The sequence below is a fragment of the Rhinolophus sinicus genome, linkage group LG01 (genome assembly GCF_036562045.2).
Source record: "Rhinolophus sinicus isolate RSC01 linkage group LG01, ASM3656204v1, whole genome shotgun sequence".
Lineage (NCBI taxonomy): Eukaryota > Metazoa > Chordata > Mammalia > Chiroptera > Rhinolophidae > Rhinolophus > Rhinolophus sinicus.
In genome coordinates, this window is record NC_133751.1 from 110057810 (window position 1) to 110081873 (window position 24064).

At 39.5% G+C, this 24064-nt stretch overlaps 1 protein-coding gene across 4 annotated transcripts in view; it reads right to left on the reverse strand.

The window, feature by feature from the left end:
• SAP130 (Sin3A associated protein 130) overlaps nucleotides 1–24064 on the reverse strand; it is a 93878-nt gene that overhangs the window by 36498 nt on the left and 33316 nt on the right. For 2 of the 4 annotated variants that reach the window (XM_019718004.2, XM_074334741.1), the window contains exons 11-15: nucleotides 19969–20110; nucleotides 17641–17762; nucleotides 13513–13815; nucleotides 12684–12861; nucleotides 9866–9970 (exon numbers count right to left, since the gene is read on the reverse strand). In XM_019718004.2, coding sequence (XP_019573563.1) covers nucleotides 9866–9970; nucleotides 12684–12861; nucleotides 13513–13815; nucleotides 17641–17762; nucleotides 19969–20110 — 850 coding nt within the window. The remainder of the gene's footprint in view (nucleotides 1–9865; nucleotides 9971–12683; nucleotides 12862–13512; nucleotides 13816–17640; nucleotides 17763–19968; nucleotides 20111–24064) is intronic. The other 2 variants (XM_019718005.2, XM_074334751.1) reach the window with 1 other exon arrangement.

Below are 24064 nucleotides of genomic sequence, written 5' to 3' on the forward strand. Positions count from 1 at the left end.
AGCTGCACGTGCCTGCGGGGCCCCCTCAGGGAGACAGTAGGAAATAGCAAAGCACTGTGGTGTTTGCATGCAGTGCTGCTTTGTCTGGAGAAACTGCGGAGACAGTGGGGTGCTGCTGCATGCACATGTGGGGCTGTGCCTTCCGCAGAAAGTGCAGAACCACTAGGGTGCTGCTGCGAGCCCACAGGGTTGCCCAAACTGGAGCACTCGCAGAACTAGAAAGGCACTGCAATATGCACGCTCCAGGCAACCCCACCAAGTCGTGGTTTGGGCAAAAACTAAAGCAACAGGGCTCCGTCCAAACAGAAGGGCAAGCAACTGTGCACACATCGGGCTGCCCACCCCGAAATATGTTGTGGTCGTGGACAGCAGAACAACAGGGGGGACTGCACACATGTACACCCAGCTGCCCCACATGAAACCCACTTCTCTGTCCATGTGGCATACCAGGCACTGCGAGCGCCTACTCCAGCTATATCCAGCCTGCCAAAAATATCTGCCACACACTATACAAAGAGGCCACTTTTTTAAGACTGGGAGAGAGCTATTTTATCTAACTCCTAGGAACAAACACAAAAAGTCAAATAAAATGGGTAGACAGAGTATGTCCAAATGAAGGAAGAAGAAAATACCCAGAGAAAAACTCTAATGAAATGGAGGTAATTTGTCTGATAAGGAATTCAAAGAAATGGTCATAAGGAAGCTCAACAAACTTGACAGAATAGAGGAACTCAGAATTTCAACAATTACAAAATATAATAACCAATCACAGATGAAGAATACAATAACTGAAATGAAAAATACATTATAAGGAACTGACAGCTGATTAGTTAATAGCAAAGAACAGACTAATGTCCTGGAAGACAGAATAGTAAAAATCACACAACTCGAACAGCAAAATGAAAAATAATTTTAAAAAATGAGGATGGTATTAAGGGACCTCTGTACAACATCAAATGCTCTAACATTCGCATTATAAGATTCTAGGAGGAGAGAGAAAAGAGCAGAAATATATTTAAAGAAAAAATTGGCTGAAAACTTCCTTGATCTGGGGAAGGAAACAGACATCTAAATTCAGGAAGCACAGACAGTTCCAAAGAAGAACTCAAAGAGGCCCACACCAAGACATACTGCAATTAAAATGGTAAAAATCAAGGACACAGAGACAATCTAGAAGACAGCAAGAAGGAAACAGGTCACATACAAGAGAAATCCTGTAACGCCATCAGCTGATACCTCAGCAGAAATTTTACAGGCCAGAAGAGAGTGGCAGGAAATATCTGAAGTGCTGAAAGAAACCTACAACCCAGAATACTATACCTGGCAAGATTATCATTCAGAATTGAAGAAGAGATGAAGACCTTCCCCAGAAAAGGAAAAACTAAAAGAGTTACCCACCACTAAACTGGCTTTACAATAAATGTTAGAGGGTGTTCTTTGGGCAGAGAAGGCCGTAACCAGAAATAAGAAAATACAAGAAAGAAAGAAAGGTCACTGGTAAAGGCAAATATAATGAACACAGTGAATCAACCACTAAAATAGTTAACATAAAGGTTAAAAGACAAAGTAGCAAAACTAACTATAACTAAAATAGGAGATACACAGAACAGAAATATACAAAATACGCCATCAAAACCATAAAGCATGGAGGAGGCAGGAAAAATGTACCATTTTCAAATGTGTTTGAAGTTAAAAACACATTCAGTTTAAAATAGACTGCTACAGATATGGATGGATATATATGAACCTCATGATAACCAGAACTCAAAAACCTATAAGACATACACAAAAAATAAAGGTAAAGGAAATGAAAGAAAAAACTAAGGAAAACCAGCAAATCAAAAGGAAAAGATAGCAAGAGAATAAGAAAGGAACAGAGAGAACAAAAACAACCAAAAAACAATTCACAAATGGCAACCTATCGATAAGTAACTTAAATGTAAATGCACTATATGCTCGAATAAAAGACAAAGGGTGGCTTAAAGGATAAAAAATGAGACCCACCTAGATGCTGCCTACAAGAGACTCACTTTAGATCGAAAGACATACACAGAAAGTGAAGGAATGTAAGATGTTCTATGCAAACAAAAATAAAAAGAAAGCTGTGGTAGGTAGCCATACTCAGACAAAATAGACTTTAAAACAAAGAATGGAAAAAAAGAGAAAAAAGGACATTACATAATGATAAAAGGGTCAATCCAAGAAGATATAATAATTGTATATATATGCACTCAACATAGGACCACCCAATTATATAAAGCAAAAATTAATGGACATAAAGTCAGAAATTAACAGTAACACATAATATTTGGAGAATTTTATACTCCACTTACCAGAATGACAGATCATCCAGATACGTAATTAATAGGGAAATAATGGCCTTAATGTCATATTTAGAGTAGATCAACTTAATAAACATTTATAGAACATTTCATGCTAAAACTGCAGAAGGCACATTTTCCTCACATGCACATGAATCATTTTCCAGGACAGACTACATATTCGGTCACAAAATCAGCCTCAACAAATTCAAGATGGAAATTACATCAAGCATTATCTTCTGACCACAATGGTATGAAACTAGAAATTAACTACAGGAAGAAAACAGGAAAAATATAAACCAACCCCAAAATATATGGAGATTAAACAACATGCTACTAAAAAAAACAAACAATGTATCAAAGAGGAAATCAAACAGGAAATCCAAAAACACATTGAGACAAATGAAAACACAAATTTCCAAAATTTATGTGCCATAGCAAAAGCAGTTTTAAGAAGGAAGTTTACAGCTATTCAGGCCTTTCTCAAGAAACAAGATCAACCCCAAATAACTTAACTTCACACCTAGGAATTAGAAAATGAATTAAATCACCCTCTAAAGTAAAAGGAAAAAAATGATGATCAGAGCAGAACTAAGCAAAATGGACTAAAAAAAAAAAAAAAGAAAAAGAAAAAAAAATTAAAAAGATCAATGAAATGTACAGCTAGTTCTCTGAAAGGATAAAAAAACTGATAAAGCTCTAGTGAAACTCATCTAGAAAAAGAAAGCAAGTTAAAATTTAAAAAATTTGAAATGAGAGAGATTACAAAGATACAACTGACACCACAGAAATACAAAGGATTGTTAATCAATACTATGATTGTAAATCAATACTATGAACAATATGCCATCAAAATGGACAACCTAGAAAAAATGGGTAACTTTCTAGAAACATACAACATTTAAACACTAAGGCAGGAAGAAGCAGAAAATCTGAACAAACCTATTACTGGCAATGAAATTGAAGCAGTAATCAAAAATCTCCCAACAAAGTCCAGGACCAGATGGCTTCATAGGTGAATTCTGACAATTATTGAAAGAAGAATTAATACCAATGCTTCTCAAACGATTCCAAACAATTGAAGAGGAAGGAACCCTGTCAAACTCATTTTACAAGGCCAGTATTAGTATGCCGATACCCCAACCAGACAAAGACACTACAAAAAGGAAAATTACAGGTCAATATCCATGATGAACACAGATGTAAAAATTCTCAACATAATACCAGCAAACTGAATTGAACAATCCATTAAGACAATAACATGATAAAATGGGATTTATACCAGGGATTAAGGATGGTTCAATATCCACCAAACAATTAATGAAACATTACAGCAACAAAACCAAGGATAAAAATAGTGTGATTGCCTCAACAAATATAGAAAATTCGACATCCATTTATGATAAAACTCTCAACAAGGTAGGTAGGGAAGGGATTTATCTCTATATGACAAAGGCCCTATATGACAAGCCCCTAGCTAACGTCATACTCAATGGTGAAATGCTGAAAGCTTTTCCTGTAACATCAGGAACAAGACAAGGATGGTCTCTCTCACACCTTTATTAAATATAGTATTGGAAGTCGAAACCACAGCAATTAGACAAGAAAAAGAAATAAAAGGCATCCAGGTAAGAAAACCAAGATGTAGGTAAACACTGTGTTTACCTTCTCTCACAACCATATCAAAATTATAACTAATCTACAAAACCACCATTATTGAGAATCGCCTAAAATGAAGCTGAACTGAAGCCTTTCAATTAAGGATGTGAAGAAGCAGCCACCTCCAGACTGGTGGGAGGCGAATAGACATGGAATGGGCTGGTCCCACACCCACGTGTGACCATTAAAAATCAGAAGGGATATTTTGGCTGGGGGGGGGGGGGAGGTCCCACCCCATTCCCTAGAGGAGCAAAGGATCCCCAGCCCACCCCACCCCAGGGTTCCAGTGCCAGAGAGAGAAGTCCCCATAATTTTTGGTTGTGAAAACCAGCGGAAATTGTGACTGAGTGAGACAGAGCACAGCCGCACTCCCAAGCACTCCTCTTTAAGGGACTGCGTGCGGACGTACCCACCAATGGAATCACTTGATTTGAGCTCCAGCGCTGGGGCAGCGGCTGGAGAGGCAGCACGGACATATGGTGGGGAACTGAGTTGCCTGGCTTGGGATGGGGGATGGAGGGGCGGCTTTCTCCTGGACGGGAGAGCTGGCGGAGGCCACTTTCTTTACTGAGCCATCCCCCTCCCCCATATGTGAACACAGGCAGCCAACATATCTGAGACTGTGTCATTTGTTTGCCAGGCCCTGGCGATTCAAGACCCCACCCTGTCCAACTTTCGGGCACACCCAGGCTGCTTTCAGTGGCTTTTATGTGCAGACTGCCTGCCCTAGCTCATGCTACAGACTTTTCTAGGGTCTCTCAATGGTTCGCAGAATCCAGAAAAGCAGCATTTGGCTTGAGTGTGTCCTGTACCTCTGGCTGAGCAGCCCTAAGCTGACACTAGCGGCAGCCAGCCTTGGTTCACAGCTTGGCCTCTCAAGGCACTTCCAAGCATAGCATGGGCGACAGCCATCTGCAGATTTCTTTCTGTCTCCCACTGGGTGGCCTTGGGTGGGACACAGGCTGTGACTGAACTAAACCTACAGATAATCCCCTCCAAGGTGGCCTTGGGGCTAGCGCCCCAAGTGGCCAGCTTTAAAATGAACTGGAGCATCACCTAGCAGCCTCCAAAGATGACACATCCAAGAGGCGGACTGGGCAGGGGACTCTGTAGGATCAGCTCCTGTACAACTCTTCCACTATAGTCACAGCCTGTCCTCAAAAACAGTGAGCCCAAAGGGTCAGTCCCTCCCATTGATCTGAAATTATCAACCAAGACTCAATTATAAGAGGAGAGCACACACAACCCACACAAGGGACACATGGGGAGTGCGTGGCTCAGGTGACCAGAAAGACTGTGTCACTGAACCCCACAGCACACCTACTACATAAGGCCACTTTGCTAAGACCGGAAGACACAGCAGCAGTACCGAATACATAGAAACAAACAAACATAGGGAGGCAGCCAAAATGGGGAGACAAAGAAACATGTCCCAAATAAAAGAACAGAATAAAACTCCAGAAAAAGAACTAAGAGAAAAAAGGAGATAAGCAATCTATCAGACGCAGAGTTCCAAACACTGGTTATAAAAATGCTCAATGACCTCAGGGAGAACTTCAACAGAGAGATAGGAAGCATGAAAATGGAGATGGAAACCATGAAACAGAACCAGTCAGAAATAAAGGATATAATAACGGAAATTAAGAATATATTATAGGGAATCAACAGCAGATTAGATGAAGCAGAGGATCCAACCAGCGATGTAGAAGATAAGGTAGCAGAAAACACCCAACCAGAACAGCAAAAAGAAAAAAGAATCCAAAAGACTGAGGAGAGTTTAAGGGGCCTCTGGGGCAACACTGAGTGTACCAACTTTCACATTATAGGAGTACCAGAAGGAGAAGAGAGAGAGCAAGGAATTGAAAACTTATTTGAAGAAATAATGACAGAAAACTTCCCTAACTTGGCGAGGAAAATAGATATACAAGCCCAGGAAGCACAGAGAGTCCCAAATAAGATGAACCCAAAGAGGTCCACACCAAGACACGTCATAATTAAAATGCCAAAGGTTAAAGACAAAGAGAGAATCTTAAAAGCAACAAGAGAAAAGCAGTTAGTTACCTACAAGGGAGTCCCCATAAGAATGTCAGCTGATTTCTCAACCGAAACTTTGCAGGCCAGAGGGGTTGGCAGGAAATATTCAAAGTGGTGAAAAGGAAAGACCTACAACCAAGATTACTCTACCCAGCAAAGCTGTCATTTAGAATAGAAGGACAGATAAAGAGCTTCCCTGACAAGAAAAAGGAAAAGGAGTTACCTTTTACAAGGAATCTTAGAGGGACTTCTTGGGGATGGGTGAAAAGGGGAAGGGATTAAGAAGTACAAATTGGTTGTTACACAGTAGTCATGGGGATGTAGGGTATATCAAAAGGAATATAGTCAATAATATTGTAATAACTAGGTATGGTGCCAGATAGGAACTAGATCTATCAGGGTAATAGATGGGAATGGGGTTGGGGACGGTGAAAAAGGTGAAGGTATTAAGAAATGTAAGTTGATAGTTAATACAGTATGGGAAATATAATCAACAGTGTTGTAAAGATCATGTAAGGTACCAGATGGGCACCGGACTTATCAGGGGGATCACGTCATAGACTGTACATGCCTGACCACTGCACTATACACCTGAAGCTCCAGTAGAGTAATATCGAATGTCAACTACAACTAAATATATAAATATATATAGTCACGGGATGTGGAGTACAACATAGGGAAGATAGTCGATGGTACTGTAACAGGTATATAAGATGTCAGAGGGGTAGCAGCTTGGGGGGTGGGTTATCACTTCATGAGGGGTTTAAATGTCTAACTATTACATTGCTTTGTACACCTGAAACTAAAAAAATATATACATACATAAAAATAAATAAATAATAGGCATCCAAATTGGAAAGGAAGAAGTAAAACTGTCACTATTTGCAGAGGACATGATACTATCTATAGAAAACCCTAAAGATGCCACTAAAAATTGTTAGAATTAATAAATCAATAAGTAAAATAGCAGGATACAAAATTAACATACAGAAATCTGTCACATTTCTATATACTAATAAGGATAAATTAAGAAAATAATCCCTTGGAACAAGACAAACAAATGAAGAAACAAAAACTCATAGAAACAGACAATAGTTTAGTGGTTACCAGAGGGTGGCGGGGAGGAGGGTGGTAGATGAGGGTAAAAGGTGTCAAATATATGGTGATGGAAGGAGAACTGTCTCTGGGTGGTGTACACTCAATGTGATACATGATAATGTATTACAGAATTGTACACCTGAAACCAATTTAACTTTACTAACAACTGTCACCCCAATAAACTTTAATTAAAAAAGAAAATAATCCCATTTACAACTGCTTCAGAAAAAATAAAACACCTACCATGTTTCCCCAAAAATAAGACCTAGCCAGACCATCAACTCTAGTGCGTCTTTTGGAGCAAAAATTAACACGTTGCGTACGGATCATGAGAATCTTCACGAGGGATTTAAACCCCGCTGTATGCAACATGTTAATATAAGACTCGGTCTTATGTTAATATAAGACTCGGTATAATAAAATATATAATTAATACAATATAATACAATATAATATAATATAATACAATACAATATAATATCAGGTCTTATATTAATTTTTGCTCCAAAAGACACATTAGAGCTGGTGGTCCAGCTAGGTCTTACTTTCAGTGAAACACCGTACAATTAAATTCAAGGAAGGAGGTGAAAAACCTATACTCTGAAAACTATAAGACACTGAAGAAAAAAATTAAAAAGGACACAAATAAATGGAAGGATATACCGTGCTCAAGGATTGGAAGGACTAATATTGTTAAAATGTCCATACTATTCAAAGCAATCTACAGATTCAATGTAATTCCTATCAAAATACCACAACATTCTTTTCAAAACTAGAAAAAGTAATCCTAAAATTTATATAGAACCATGAAAGATCACAAATAGCCAAAGCAATCTTTAGAAAGAACAAAGTTGGAGGCATTATGCTCTGTGATCTCAAACTATCCTACAAAGCTATAATAATCAAAACAGTATGGTACTGGCATAAAAACAGACCCATAGATCACTGAATAGAGAGCCCAGAAATAAACCCTCACTTATGTGGTCAAAGGAGGCAAGAATACACAATGGAGAAATGACAATCTCTTCAATGGAAAAATGGACAGATATACGCAAAGAAAAAAAAAAAAAAAAGAAATGGAACAGTAAATTAAAGGCTTAAATGTAAGACTTGTAAACACAAAACTCATAGAAGAAAACATAGGTAGTAAACCCTTTGACATCAATAGTATCTTTTGGATATGTCCCCTCAAGCAGGGAAACAAAAGCAAAAATGAACAAATGAGATTACATCAAACTAAAACACTTTTGCACAGTGAAGGAAACAATTAAAATGAAAAGACTCAAACGTGTAGTGATGGAAAGAGAACTGACTCTGGGTGGTGAACACACAATGTGATATATAGATGATGTATTACAGAACTGTACACCTGAGATCTATGTAACTTTGCTAACAATTGTCACCCAAATTAACTTGAAAAATTAAAAAAATTAAAAAAAATTTAACTAAAAAAATTAAAAGAAAAAGACCACCTATTACATGGGGGAATATACTCACAAATGAGGGGCTAATAATACCCAAAATACATAAGGAACTCATATAACAAAGAAATAACAACAAAATAAATAATCTGATCAAAAACTGGGCAGAGGACACGGAGAGACATTTCTCCAGAGGACATACAGATGGGCAACAGACATATGATAAGATGCTCAACATCACTAATCATCAGGGAAATGCAAACCAAAATTCCCATGAGGTATCGCCACCCCTCTCAGAATGGCTATTATCAAAAAGTCAACAAACAACAAATGTTGCTGAGGATGTGCAGAAAAGGCAACCCTTGTGCCCTGTATGTAGGTGGGAGTGTAAACTGGTGTAGCCACTATGGAAAACAGTGTGTAGAGTCCTCAAAACACTAAGAATAGAGCTGCCATATGAACCAGCAATTCTACTTTTGGATTATTTATCTGAAGAAAACGAAAACACTAATTTGAAAAGATACGAGTATATTCCCTTCACACTTTCTTTTTCTTCACACATTTATTCATTCTCTACACTCACTAGAAAGTAAGCTTAAGTAGAATGGACACTTTTTCTGTTTAATCACTGTTATATATCCCCAAATTCTAAAACAACACTTGGCATCCTCAAGGTATTCATAATTTTTTTTCTTGAATGGTTTATGCAGTAGATCTAAATATATTACCATGGTAATATTAGGTTAAATTAAAAAGATACAGAACAGTAAGTTACAGAATAATCACTCAGCAAGATCTTGTTTTTAAGAATCTAACCATCTATGTATATGTAGGAAAAGATACGGAAAGATACTTGACAAAACTGTTACCCATCAATATTTTTCTGGGGATTGGGATTGACAAGGTGGGTGGAGACTAGGACAATGATTTTCACTGTATATTCACTTTTAAATTATTTTTCTGTTGTTTCATTTTTTCCCCCAAATAATTTCACTTTTGGTATTCAGATGATAAAGAATAAAGAAAAAAGCATGTATTAACTATTGTCATGAAGCCATTTTTAGCAACAAAAACAACTGGTTGCTTACTATGAGGCAGACTCTGTTTTTAATGCATCATTTCATGTAAATACAGAAGAATCCTATGAGGTAATTGTTATAAGTATGTCCATTTTATAAATGAGGCAAATAGGGTCAGAGAGGTTGAAAAATGTGTCCAGGTCATGTAGCTAGAAATAGCATAAAAAACATGTGAAATTCGTGACATGTATTAGAATTTCTCCTCCCCGATTACAGCAGGTGGAAGCGAGAGTGGGAACCATCATGCGCTCACCTTGCAGGCCTAGGTGACCCAGATGTACTGCGCATAGTGCTCTCCACTCGAGGACTCGCCACTTCAGGAGGCTGAGGAGGAATGAGGGTTTTCCGAACTGCCATTCTGAAAGAGACAAGAGGCAAAACTGGAAAACAGCAGTCTGAAAGCCCTAAAAGATAAGTATGAGATGCACATTTGCTAGGCATAGCTAGTGCAAAAAAATAGCACTAAAGTGAATTTTTAAATTAATTTTTAATGATTTGTAAAATTTTATCAAAGCAATATAGGCATGTTATTTAAGAAGTCAAATAGTACTAAAAGACTTTCAACAAAATACAGCAGGTCCCTTCCCTATCACTCCCCACTTCGTGCCCAGAGCTCTCCAGAAAGCCATCACTGTAACTCTTTTAGTTGCTTTTACTAGCATGCCACATCTCCTTTTCACTTAAAATTTAAATCCATATTAAATGTCTACAGTCACTATAATGTCTATGTATTTATATTGACCTGAGCAAGTTCCTGGAAGCCACGTGAAAAAGGCTGATCTAGGTAGTGACCAACTATGCCATGCGGTAGAGACCATGTATGGCTCAGACTGAGAACTGATCATTGGGCTCAGCAATGTGGAAGTCATGAGCAACCATGACCTGTTAGTGTAGGCAGAGTGGTGAGAGCGAAAGTTAGATGAGAGTAGGTATGAGAGAGAATTGCTAGAACCAGAATACATCATTTTGCAATGCCCAATAACTAAGGGACCCAGATACTGATCTTCAAGACAGGTAACAGCTCAAAAAGGGTGACCACCAGACACCCTGTCTCCTGGTAAAAGACTAAACCATAGACTTATGAAGTAGTCTTGACAAAACAAAAATTTAAAAACTGAATTTAATCAAGCCTTCAGAGTCAAATAACAACTAGAGAAAATGGGGAGGAGAGAAGAACAAGTAAAACTACTCTATAAGGTTAGTGGTTTGAATTGTGTTCCCTAAAAAGATACATCTCAGTCCTAATCCCTGGCACGTGTGAATATAATAAATAGTCTTTGCGAATGTAATTACGTTAAGGATCTTGAGCTGAGATCACTCTAGATTTAGGGAAGGCCCTAAATCCAATGACTGGCAGTTATAACAGAAAGGAGAGGGAGACCTGAGAAGGGAAGGCCACGTGAACATGAAAGCGGACTGGAGTGAGGAGCCCACAGGCAGGGAATGCAGAGGACTGCCAGCAGCCTCAGCAGTTGAGAGACGGGCACGGGGCGGCATGCAGAAGACAGCATTCTGACAGCGTGCACAAGAAGCAACTCTGCAAACAGCTCGAATTCAGACTTTTATCCATCAGAATGCTGAGGATACATTTCCATTGTTCTTAGCCACTAAGTTTGTGGTGATTTGGTATAGCAGTCCTAGGAAACTAATACAAGGTGGATGCAATCAACAAAATCCAAGGGAGAGAGGGAGGGACTCCATAGGACAAAAGACAAAGTTTCTTCAACAAATAAATTGCAAGAAAAAAAGAGATGGAGGAAACCTATATATTAGAAGAGTCTTAAGAGACATATCAACTAATCATAATGTGTGCACCGCATCAGAATACTAATTCAAGTAAATAATATAAAGCAAAACAAAACTTGTGACATTTGAGATCAGTGGAAATTTGAACAATAACTAGATATTTGATATTAAGGAGTCATTGTATTTTTTTAATATGTTATCTCTCAAAAGACTTGTTGAAAAATATAAAAATGAAATGTGTTGTTTGAACTTGCTTCAAAATAATATAGTGGCAGGGGTTGGGTGAGCATAAAGATAAAATTGGCCATGAGCTGTTACGTTGATAACTGAAGCTGGATAACGGGTACACATTCATATGTTCAAAATTTGATTATGTTTAAACTTTTCCATAAGAAATAAACAGAAAAGGGCCGGCCCGGTGGCTCAGGCAGTTAGAGCTCCGTGCTCCTAACTCCGAAGGCTGCCGGTTCGATTCCCACATGGGCCAGTGGGCTCTCAACCACAAGGTTGCCAGTTCAATTCCTCGAGTCCCGCAAGGGATGGTGGGCTCTGCCCCCTGCAACTAAGATTGAACATGGCACCTTGAGCTGAGCTGCCTCCCGGATGGCTCAGTTGTTGGTTGGAGCGCGGGCTCTCAACCACAAGGTTGCCAGTTCAATTCCTCGAGTCCCGCAAGGGATGGTGGGCAGCGCCCCCTGCAACTAAAATTGAACACGGCACCTTGAGCTGAGCTGCCACTGAGCTTCCGGATGGCTCAGTTGGTTGGAGCCTGTCCTCTCAACCACAAGGTTGCCGGTTCGACTCCCGCAAGGGATGGTGGGCTGTGCCCCCTGCAACTAGCAACGGCAACTGGACCTGGAGCTGAGCTGCGCCCTCCACAACTAAGACTGAAAGAACAACAACTTGAAGCTGAACAGAACCCTCCACAACTAAGACTGAAAGGACAACAATTTGACCATTGTTCCCCAATAAAGTCCTGTTCCCCTTCCCCCAATTAAAAAAAAAAAAAAAAAAAAAAGAAATAAACAGAAAAGAAAGATCAAGTCCATTACCCACAACCCAAAAGCAAAAATAAACAAAACAACCTAATGAGATACAGCAGTATAAATACTGAATGACTAAACTTTAAAAAAGTGCCAATAACAAGAGCTGGTAATGATGAATGCAATGATTCCCACAGCTGGCGAGGGTGTAAACGGGTATGAGCACCTGGAAAAACGACTGGCGCGATGTACCAGAGTTGAACATAAGCACAGCCTACAACTGGCTTAGACCACTCATACCCAGCATGAGCGGTGGCATCTGGCACGACTGGGCCTACTCACCCATCTGTGGTGGGTTTCTTCCGCAGTATACTTGGCCGGGGCGATGAGCCCTGGGCTGGAGCGCTGCTGCTAGCACTCTGGCTGTGGGTCTGCACCACCGTGGTTGCGGCTGGGGCAGCACTGAATGGACTGCTAATGGGGTTGGCTACAATTGTGGCTCCATCTGCCAGGACCACTGCTGGAGGACAGGGAGGGGCAGGGAGAACAGTGAAGAGAGGGAAACGAAAGAAACACTACTAAAATGTCACATAACAAATAAAAAGCAATCAGATCACCAGAATCAGAGCATGCACGCTATGACTGTCCAATTTCAAGAAGATAAGGGATAGGAGTCTTTTGGTACGTAATCAATAACCCTTTTTCTTTGCTCGATGATCATCACTCCTAATAAATGAGGTAAAATACATCAAGTACACAGTAAACTTCAAGAAATGTTCTCCCAGTTTTTGTAAAACACAACTGCGTCTCAATCCCTAGAAGTGGTACGAACAATTCAGTCAATCTTAATTTTACAGCTTTACATACAGCTTTAAAAAAAATCTTAAATGGAATGAGAATATTACTATTATAAGGTGAATTTGCTCTCTCAACTAAGAGTCCTTTACAAAATGCAGTTCTCACCATGTGTAAATGGCTACTAGGTTGTTTATGTATTTCTAATGCTTACAATGACCCTGACAGGAAAGTTCTAAGCAACTCCTGTTCCAAGGAGGAAATGAAAGCCTGGAGAAATTACCTGAGACAACAAAGCCAGCAAGCGGCAGATCAGGATTTAAACCCAGTGTATCTCTTTTCTCCACACCAACTTCCATGCAGAAAGTAAAATTACCTGACGTCTTTCCTTCGGGCGCAGGCTGCTGAGTACCTACTGCTGCAGGCTGAAGTCCCTGTGTGCTGAGTGGGGTTGCTGAGTGAATTCCCTGTGTGCCAATGGGTGCTGGCTGCATGCCTGGGGTCCCAATGGGGGCTGGCTGGATCCCTTGGGTACCGATGGGCGCAGGCTGGATCCCCTGGATATGTCGAGCATGAGATGCATCTACTGTCATCAACTGCATGGGGTTTAGGTGGACTGTAGATGCTACCCCAACACCAGTCTGAGCTGTTATGGCAGAGTTTGGAGCCTGAGCTGAAACTAAAAACAATGCAAAAAGTGACTACAAGAGTGTCAGCTCTGATCAGACACAGTCCACATAGGAGAAAAGCACTAAAATGAAAATGGAATTTTTCTACTGTACAAGATATAAACCCTCGGTTAAAAACAAAAAAGCACTATACAAAACTACATATCGAGATTTTTTTCCCCTTCTCGCTTCCTATCAAGTTGCTATGACCTTTCTACAGATTACTAGAAACAATTAAAACAAGAAAAAAGCAATCACCTACTAAATTCCAAATGTGAGCCAGGCAATTGTGCTAAATAATTAATATAAAACTTCTGAAATACACTCATGGCTCCCAGGTCAAGAATCTTTGTTTTACTTGATAGAACCACTATCATAGGCATTTCTGAAATATAACAGTTATGAATTTTAAATTCCATATATCCACTGAAGAGATAGTACAAGCAAGTTCTCTTTTTTCTGTCAAGCAAACACATCATCTATGTGTATATCACGCACGCACACAGGAGTATTACTCAATCATACAAAAGGAAATCTTGTTGCTTGTAACGTAATGGACCTTGAGGGTACTGTGCTAAATGAACTAAAGACAGAGAAAGACAAATACTGTATGATTTCATTTATATTGGAATCTAAGAAAAAACAAAAGCAAACCAAGCTCACAGATACAGAGAATAGACTGGTTGTTACTAGAGGTGGAGGGTGTGGGGGTAGTGGGTGAGTAAAATGGCTAAAGGGGGTCTAAGGATACAAATTTCCAGTTATAAAATAAATAAGTCAAGGGGGTGTAATGTACAGCATGGTGACTATAGTTAATCATAGTGAACTGCTTATTTAAAAGTTGCTATGAGAGATCTTAAAAGTTCTCACTTCACAAGAAAAAAATTATTTTAACTATACGTGGTGATGGATGCTCTAGACTTATGTGGTTAGCATTTTGCAATATAGACAAATATCAAATCATTATGTTGTACACCTGAAACTAATATGTCAATTATACCTCAATTTAAAAAAGATATAAATGAAAAAGTTTTATAAACCATATAAAGATCCATTTTTATTTTGAATGAGAAAAGTAGAGTGAAAAGTTAGTACATGCAAATTTATAGTCACTGCTATATTGCAATTTCCCCCTTGATAAATAAGTAAATAGTCCCAGAGCATTAGTTTCTTCCTGAGAAGTGTACTTCTGTTACTTCTGTTCAATAACAGTTTTTGGTAGCTTGCCTGTTGTAGACCATGCAGTCTAGTCACCATTCCAAGCCTTTTCAAGATCCAATCTTGAAAGGACTACATCCTCACTCACACTGTGCTCCAGCCCAAACCGAACCACTCTGTTCCAAAAACATATTCTATGCTAATACTTTATTCACAGACAGAAATGTGCTTTTCTCTGATCCCACCACAGCTCTGTCCTATCCATTCTAAGAGATGCTTTCCAAATGCTACTTCCTTTAGGAAAATCACTCCTGACTTCCAACCTACCCTGTCATGTAGAAAAAACCTCTCTTACCTCAGAAGCAGAAAGGCTTTCTTTGCTCAAGCCTCTTCTGGGACTTATTATTCTGTCTACTATAATATCTATTCATGTCTTACTTCCATACTAGACTCTAAGCTTGTTGAATGCAAGATGTGTTTAACAGTCAACTTTAATAATAGAGCCTGGTATAGGACGTTACATACAGTAGGGTGTCAATAAATATTTGTGGAATTAATAAATGCAGGAATGAATAAATGAATACATAAAATGGAAAACACCTCTGAAACAAGTGAAATTTTGGGAACAATTTGAGAGCGATCAATCACTTATAAACCATAGATTGCATATATTCATAACTACATATTCATATCTATATTTAACTAATAAATAATGGACCAAGATTCCACCTTTATAAGCAACCAGAGACCATGAACAATTGGTCTAATCTGTCACAATCTTTGTATTAGAGTAATCCCATATTTGGCAAGATTGGAGCCTACTATATAAAAATTTTTCTGTCCTCTTCATGATTTGAAAAACATCTGTTTTGGAATTATTTGAAATGAGTCACTGAATCTATAATGCTTGAAACAGGACACTGTTAAGCTGGTTCATAAATCATTCCTTCAGTTGTATTCATCCATGTATGGGCTCACATGTCTGAGAAAGAATGTTTTACCTCTCATCTGCACCAACAATGGTGCAGATATTGGTACTGGCAAAAGTTAAGTGTTGCTGACTGTACCATTCGTTTTTCTGTGTTAGGATCCATCAGGGCTACTGCAGTGGTGAAAGACACTTGGAATAATGTAGAAAAAGATGATTGGCAGGATCCCCAACACTTCTGATAGTGCTGGAATGATGGATTTTTACAAATGTTTATAGAAAATGACTGGTTAGCTCAGGAGACAGTCTGCATATTCTTTTCAGTTGGCTAGCATCCAGAGAAATACATCCTGGTCATGAGTCACCTTCTCCAGAAAGGCAAAATGACTGCATTGTTAGTGAAGTTTCAATTGGTCAAGGTAGTTGAAGGAACATGAAAGTAAGAGCTGTCACTGATAACGACTTACGGATTTAGAGCAATAAGTGTAACACCTTTGGCGACAATGAATTACACACTCTTTTATCTCTATAAGATTGTCAATAAGGAACACTGCTAGGAATTTCCTTTAAAAAGATGGTATTAATTTAACATACAGCAAAACATGGCAGAATATTCAGAACAATTCAGCCATTTTCCCACATTAGATGTAAAAATTAAAAATAAAACTTGAAGAAAGTTTTGCAAAAAAAAACCCCAAAACAAACCAACAAACAGAGCTAAAAGAACCTGTTTTCAAAGCTATTTAAATACTTTCCAGTGTTTCAAAGTTTTAGACCAGCACTCTGTAAATATAAGCCACACATGCAATTTAAAATTTTCCTGTAGCAACATTAGTAAAGTAAAATAAAGCAGGCCAAATTGATTTTAATGATATATTTTGTTTAATCCAATATATCCACAATATTATCATTTCAAAACGTAATCAATATAAACGTTTTAAATGACATCTTTTACATTCTCTTTCCATGCTATGTCTTCAAAATTCAGGGAATATTTTACTCTTACAGCGTATCTCAATTTAGATACTAAATTTTTATCACAAAAATTAGATTTGTATTTTGATTCCATAAAATCTACATTTTGATAAAGTAGTTCCACACCACTAAGTTGTTTCAAACATATGTGAAGTTTCTCTAATTTTAAGTAAAACAAAAAAATTCAGTTCTTCATTTGCACCAGGTCCCTCTTCAGTCTTCAATAGCGGCACGTGGCCTGGGCTGCAGCCCTAACTGGCACAGTGGAGGGCAGTGTCCACTAGCTAAACAATGTGTCTTTCTCATGCCTACAGTGAGCTGAGGGTTCCACAGGAAAGTATGACACAAATGCTGAGGCTTAAGGATCATTCTTCCTGGATTTTTAAAAAGAATACTATTTACAAGAATGGTGAGTGTTCAGCTTAAGTGGATTAACATGAAAAACAACACAAAGCTCACAAAATAGAAGCCCTGTGAGAGTACAGCTTTACTCATTTTCACTGTATTACAACTTTAAGGTATAATAAAAATTGTTAACATAATTATCCTCACGGTGGGATAAAATCATGCTAATGTCACTAATAATAATAACCTTTTTCATGAACAAAGAGATGGTGATTTAAAACTGTAAAGCTTCAGATTTTAGCTTTATGTGAATTTGAAAATAGAAGCTGCAGTAATTAAATCCATACTAGGAATATTCACTGATCAGTGTTTATCTCATTGCTTACAAAAATTAAAATTCTAAAAGTCATCTTAACAGGGGGGCTCATACCTGGATACTGTCGGATGGTGGACACAGAGCTGGTGATTGGGGTGTACGTATGAGCAGCCAGTGGGTATGCAGAAGGTGGGTACGTTGGCAAAAAGTACTGGAACTGAACTGGAACAGATGGTCTATAGATAGAACACAAATAATTTGAACCAAAATGGTCTATTTTCTTCTTTATCTTCAAATGATCCTATCCCTCAGATCCTCTTCAGACTCTTAACTGCCATAATAGCATTTCCCAAATTGTGTCCCAATTAGATGAAAGGATACAGATATACAGACTAATATTTTAAAATAAATGAATACTATAAATACTATATCATTAAATGTAAAACATATATGGGATAATAATTACTAAAACTCATTCAAAAAAACCTCAGCAATCAAATTATACAAGCTGATTCAGAGGCCAGAAAAACAAGAAAAGTAACCTAATTTATTTTTTGAGCTTAACATAGCCTTGATACCAAAACTGGACAGGAAGTGTATGAAAAAAATTATAAACATATCTCCCTGTAATGACACAAAAATCCCTAGATAAAATTGAATCAAGTACTACATATAAAATTAAACACATCTTGATAAAATAAGGTTTATTATAAAAAGATAGGAATAATTCAATATCAGAATTTCTACTAATGTTCTAGATATTAAACAACTAAAAAAATCATTTCAAACTTTGCAAAAGATAAACAAAAAATATTTAATAGCTCTCAACATTTACTCATGACATGAATACCTAAGAAAACAGGATTATTACCCCAAAATCTTTCATGAAATTTCAGAAGAATTCCCACTCAGGTCAGGAATAAGACAAGGATGCTCACTATCTCTCCTCTATTTAACATCATATTGGAAGCTCTAGCCAACAAGATAAACACAGGTATACAAAACAGAAATGAAAAAACTCCCTCATCCCTCAAAAAGCTGTCCTTATTTGTAGATGAAATAAACATCTACACAGGAAATCCAAAAGAATCTACAAACTTTTAGAGCTAATAGTCACGTTCAGAAAGATGGATGGACACACAAGCAACATATTAAAACCTATAAGCATTCCTATTACCATAATAATTAAACAAGATCATTTAAAAATGACCAAATTCTGAACTTACTTTATGTGCACCTACCAGGTTCTCACTGTGGGAGAAGGGAGATACAAACATGAAATGGGGGAGCTAATGTGACTGAACTTGAGGAATAAGTATATTCTAAAGAGTTTATAAAATGTTACATGCTCCCTACCTCGGCCTGCTGAAAGGGCCTAGAAGAATTGACAATCCAGTAACAATGAACAAAGCCAATACCTACATCTTGGTTTCTAAATGATGAAAAGGAACCAAGACTCCTTGGAGAAATGGCAGATTCCAAAGCTCAGACAAAGTTCAGGAGGAGCTTGGAGAATCTTGTGGTAGGAAGGTCAAGAATGACCAAGACATGGCAAAACCACAGGAACTTGTCTGAAGGGGTTCCCAAGGACCAACCCAAAGACAATTGGAGCATCAAAATAGATGACAATAATGGATTTATTATAATAATGAATAAAACCAAATCCATGAGCCTGTGCCGATTCTAAAAAATAAAATACACAACAAAATAAATAAGTGGGGACAGATAAATTTCATTATACCAGAATGCCAACTGATACAGAAGAAATTACAGTTTAGAAAAAGTCACTACTTTGCAAACATCATATTGCAACCATTGGTTCAGCCAAGAATAATCAATAGGCACCACAACTATTGAGTGAAAGCTTATTGGGGAACAGGATATTTACAGTTTCAAAGTATTTCCACACAGATCACTTGTTTACAAAGAAGAAAAATAACACTTTATAGAAGAAGCTGGCAAACATCACCTTCACTAAGTCATTAATGTTGACATAACAAGCCCAAATTGAAGAATATTCTATAAAAACAATTGGTCTATCTATACTCTTAAAAAATGTCAACGTATGAAAGAGAATGGAAAGCTAAAAAATCGTTTCAGGGATAACTGTACTGCACTTAACAGAGTATCTGTTCTTTGGAGATGAAAATGGAAGTACTTTGGTATAAAGGGTAGCGATGCTGCAACTGTTACTCTCAAAATAAACACAAAAGCACACAAAACAAAAAATGGTACTAGGAGAACATCCATCAAAAGAAGAATGGCTGAATAAATATAGACATTTTCACAAAATTAAAAGAGAAATAACACAATATATTATTTTCAGGGAGAAATTTGAAAATAAGTAAATATATGCCATATTTGTGGGACATTCTGTTTTACTGAAAATTCAAAACGATTAATGACATCATGGAGCAATGTAACTGGCATATTCCCTCCTACCTGTTGTCACTGCGGGTTTCCATGGCCACAGGATTTGGAGAGGCCCGATGTCCTGAAATGGGAATGAGGCTACTCCTCTCTGCGGGGTAGTCAGGCTGGATCCGAGGAGAAGTGTGCGTGATCTGCTGAGGCACCACCTTAGCTACAAAAAGCAAAACCCACTTACATCACCACTCATGTGCTTTTATTGGCATGCCAAATCATTCTTGGCTAGCAATAATCTTACCAATGTAAACAGTAATAAGAATCTGGATTTTTAGTTTTAATCAAAATAAAAAATGAAAGATAACGTTCAACTGAATTACTCCAATCCAATGATCCACTAATAGTTTCACACTGTTATTTGTCAAAGCAGGGTTAAAATTAATACTTTAACAAAACTATCAGCAACCAGCCCCTATTCCCCTGACCTGGTTTCTTTTGAGACCCTTTTTTTAAAAGGAGAAAACTTTTTATTTAAAAAAATAAAAAAAATCAACAAAAATGTGAATACAAAAATGACAAAGACCTTAGATTCTATTCCATAATTAGTTGGATCCATAACTAACTAGTAACATGTAGCTAATTAGTAATTAGTAGATCCTTTTAATTTCCAAGTCTCAGTTCCACATCTATGAGGCCTTCTCTAAGTAATGACTTAATTTTGAATGTCCTGATTTTATACAATACTTCATAGCAAAATCAAAATGACTACAGAATTTTCAAATTTACCATGAGGCTCAAAGTTTGCTTTCCTCTACTATTTGCCATCAAATTTTGTTCAGAAGGTAGAGCTGAACTGGGCTGTACTTTACAGTTCTTACACACCTGTCAGTTAACTCTATGCCTGGGAATTTGGAAAGAAAAGTGTGATCTCAGAGATATAGAGACACAGCTTCCATCCGTGTAAAGACCCAAGTTACACCAGTGACAGGCAAATAACCACTAGAGACTGGGATGATGCCACCACATTACCCAAAGTGCAGCACATGAAACACCAACTGTAAGCAGCACAAACCCACCACGATGCCTGGTTGTTTCCTGAGGGAGGCAGCCGGAGAAGTTTCTGTAGGATGATAGCTGAGATGCCCAATGTGACCACTGATGATGGCATCTATTGGCTAATGCAGAAGGAAGCTGGCATGACATGTTTTCCATCAGTAGTGAGTGTTCAGTTAAAAGCAATTATGCCTTGTTTTTTCACTGTGCCCATTAAAGGCAGGACAAAATAATACTTCTAATAGGAACGCAGCTGTCATTCGGCAGGGCAACTAACCAGTGGTTGGTAACCACACACATACCCAAGAGTTTGTATCAAATTTGTACCTTTACTTTTTCAAATTAAAAAAGCCATATTCTCAATTATTTAAAATAAATAAAACCTGGGCCGGCCCGGTGGCTCAGGTGGTTAGAGCTCCGTGCTCCTAACTCTGAAGGCTGCCGGTTCGATTCCCACATGGGCCAGTGGGCTCTCAACCACAAGGTTGCCAGTTCAATTCCTCGAGTCCCGCAAGGGATGGTGGGCTCTGCCCCCTGCAACTAAGATTGAACACGGCACCTTGAGCTGAGCTGCCTCCCGGATGGCTCAGTTGTTGGTTGGAGCACGGGCTCTCAACCACAGGGTTGCCAGTTCAATTCCTCGAGTCCCGCAAGGGATGGTGGGCAGCGCCCCCTGCAACTAAAATTGAACATGGCACCTTGAACTGAGCTACCGCTGAGCTCCCGGATGGCTCAGTTGGTTGGAGTGTGTCCTCTGAACCACAAGGTTGCCGGTTTGACTCCCGCAAGGGATGGTGGGCTGTACCCCCTGCAACTAGCAACGGCAACCGGACCTGGAGCTGAGCTGCGCCCTCCACAACTAAGACTGAAAGGACAACAACTTGAAGCTGAACAGCACCCTCCACAACTAAGATTGAAAGGACAACAACTTGACTTAAAATAAATAAATAAATAAATAAATAAATAAATAAATAAATCTTTTAAAAAAAAAAGAAATCTTAAAATAAATAAAACCTAAGAAAAAATGTAAAGCAGAAATCCCAAGTTGGCCACAATGCTAATACCCAAGATAATCCGTTTCTGAATCCTGTGACTGTCTGATTTTGCTTTTTCTAATTCTAAGACCACTGTCAAATGTGGGCCAAAATATGGAGAAAATAAGGATGGGGAGAAAGTATAAAATGGCAGACTAGGTCAACGCTATGCCTGCTGCGTCCCAGGATCATACCAAAATTACAACTAAATTACCGAACAATCAACCTCAGGAATCATCTGAAGTCTACCTGAACAGAATCCCTATAATTAAGGATTTAAAGAAAAAGGGCACATCGAGACTGGTAGGAGGGGCTGAGATGCAAAATGGGCTGACCCCAAACCCACAGGTAGTGGGTAAGCACCTGGCGGGGGGGGAAGGGACACCAGCGCATACCGGGCTCCCCAGCCATTGGGTCCTGTGCCAGGAAGAGGACTTTCCACAACACCTGACAGTGAAAACAGCGAGGACTCAGTCTGCCCATCCCAGTGAGACAGAAGGCGGCTGGAAACCCAGACGCCCTCATAAAGGGCCTGCACACAGACTCACTCGCTTGCAAACATTCACCTGGTTTCCAGTGGAGGGGCAGCCACTCGAGAGGCACTGGACACATCTGGAGAAGGACTGAGTTTTGCGGCTATATGGTGAGGACTGGAGGGACAAGCCATTGTCCTTATGGGGAGCCTGCCCCATGTGTAGCATAGGGGAGGCCTCCATCTTTTCTATGTTGAAACCTCCCCGAAGCAGCCAAATCTGAGACCACATTGGTCTGGTAAAATCTGTGTGTGCACACCACCTTGGTGACACCTTGGGTGCCCACCCCACCCAGCTGTAAGGGTATTGCCGGGGACACTCAGGCTCCTGGACGGTTGGTCCTGCCCCACATGCTGCCGAAGTCTTCTACAGCAGCAGACAGCCCCTGGTTGCCAGGGGAAATTCTGGTGATGGGCAGTGTGCCATAACGCCCCCAGCAGCCTCTCTTGGGCTGCTCTTGGGGGCTTGTAGGCCTGAGGCAAGGGTTGGCAGACTAGGGTGTTCTCAGGGCGTTTTGTAAAATGTTCATGAGCCCAGCACTAACGCAAGAACCGAAACTGCATTAATTTTGTAAAAACCACTGCCCACACCCTATAACTTCCTGGAACCCAACCCTGCCCACCTAGTACTGCATTACCAGGGACACTCTCAATTTAAGGTCAACCAGCCTGGCCAGCACACCTAAAGAGGCTGTCCCAAAACCAGAGACATACAGGCAGGTGGCAACAGGCCTAGGGAGCCCTGGGCCTTTTGCTAAGCTGCCACAGGCCCAACTGGTGGTAGCTGGCCTCGGTTCACAATGTGGGGTTCCCATGTAGGCCTACTTTGGCCTTGCCTCTTACCAGCCTGTGGCTATCTGGTAGGAGCTACACAGCTATATGTGGTTGGCTGCTGCCTCACATGTTCCCAGGTCCAGCACAGGCAGCAGCCAACCACGTATAGCTGCGTAGCTCCTACCAGATAGCTGCAGGCAGGTAAGAGGCAAGGCTGAAATAGGTCTACATGGGAACCCCTCCCAAGAGACACCAGAAACAACACACCGAGAGACCAGCTTCAGACCATACCAGAGCACTACCTGGTTAGCCCCACAAGCAACACACCCAAAGTGTGGTCTTAATAGGCACAGGAACTCACAGGGATGAATCCCTCTCTGAGGGCTCAGCCCATACACAACAGCTCATACACTGTGGGCGCAGCCAGTCCTCACAGTTAGTCAGTCTGGGAGTCAATCCCACCCACTGATGCGCCAAAAGCAATCAAGGCTCAATGACAACAGGAGAACACACACAAGGGACACTCCCAGAACATTTGCACAGGAAAACAGGGAGACTGCACCATTGGAACACATAGAACACATACTACCTAAGGCCACCCGGCAAAGACTGAGAAACATAGCAGAACTACCTAATACCTAGGAGCAAACACAGAGTGGCAGCCAGAATGAGGAAACAAAGACGTATGTCCCAAATAAAAGACGAGAAGAAAACTCCAGAAATAGAACTAAACAAAATGGAGGCAACCAACCTACAAGAGACAGTTTGAAACACTGGT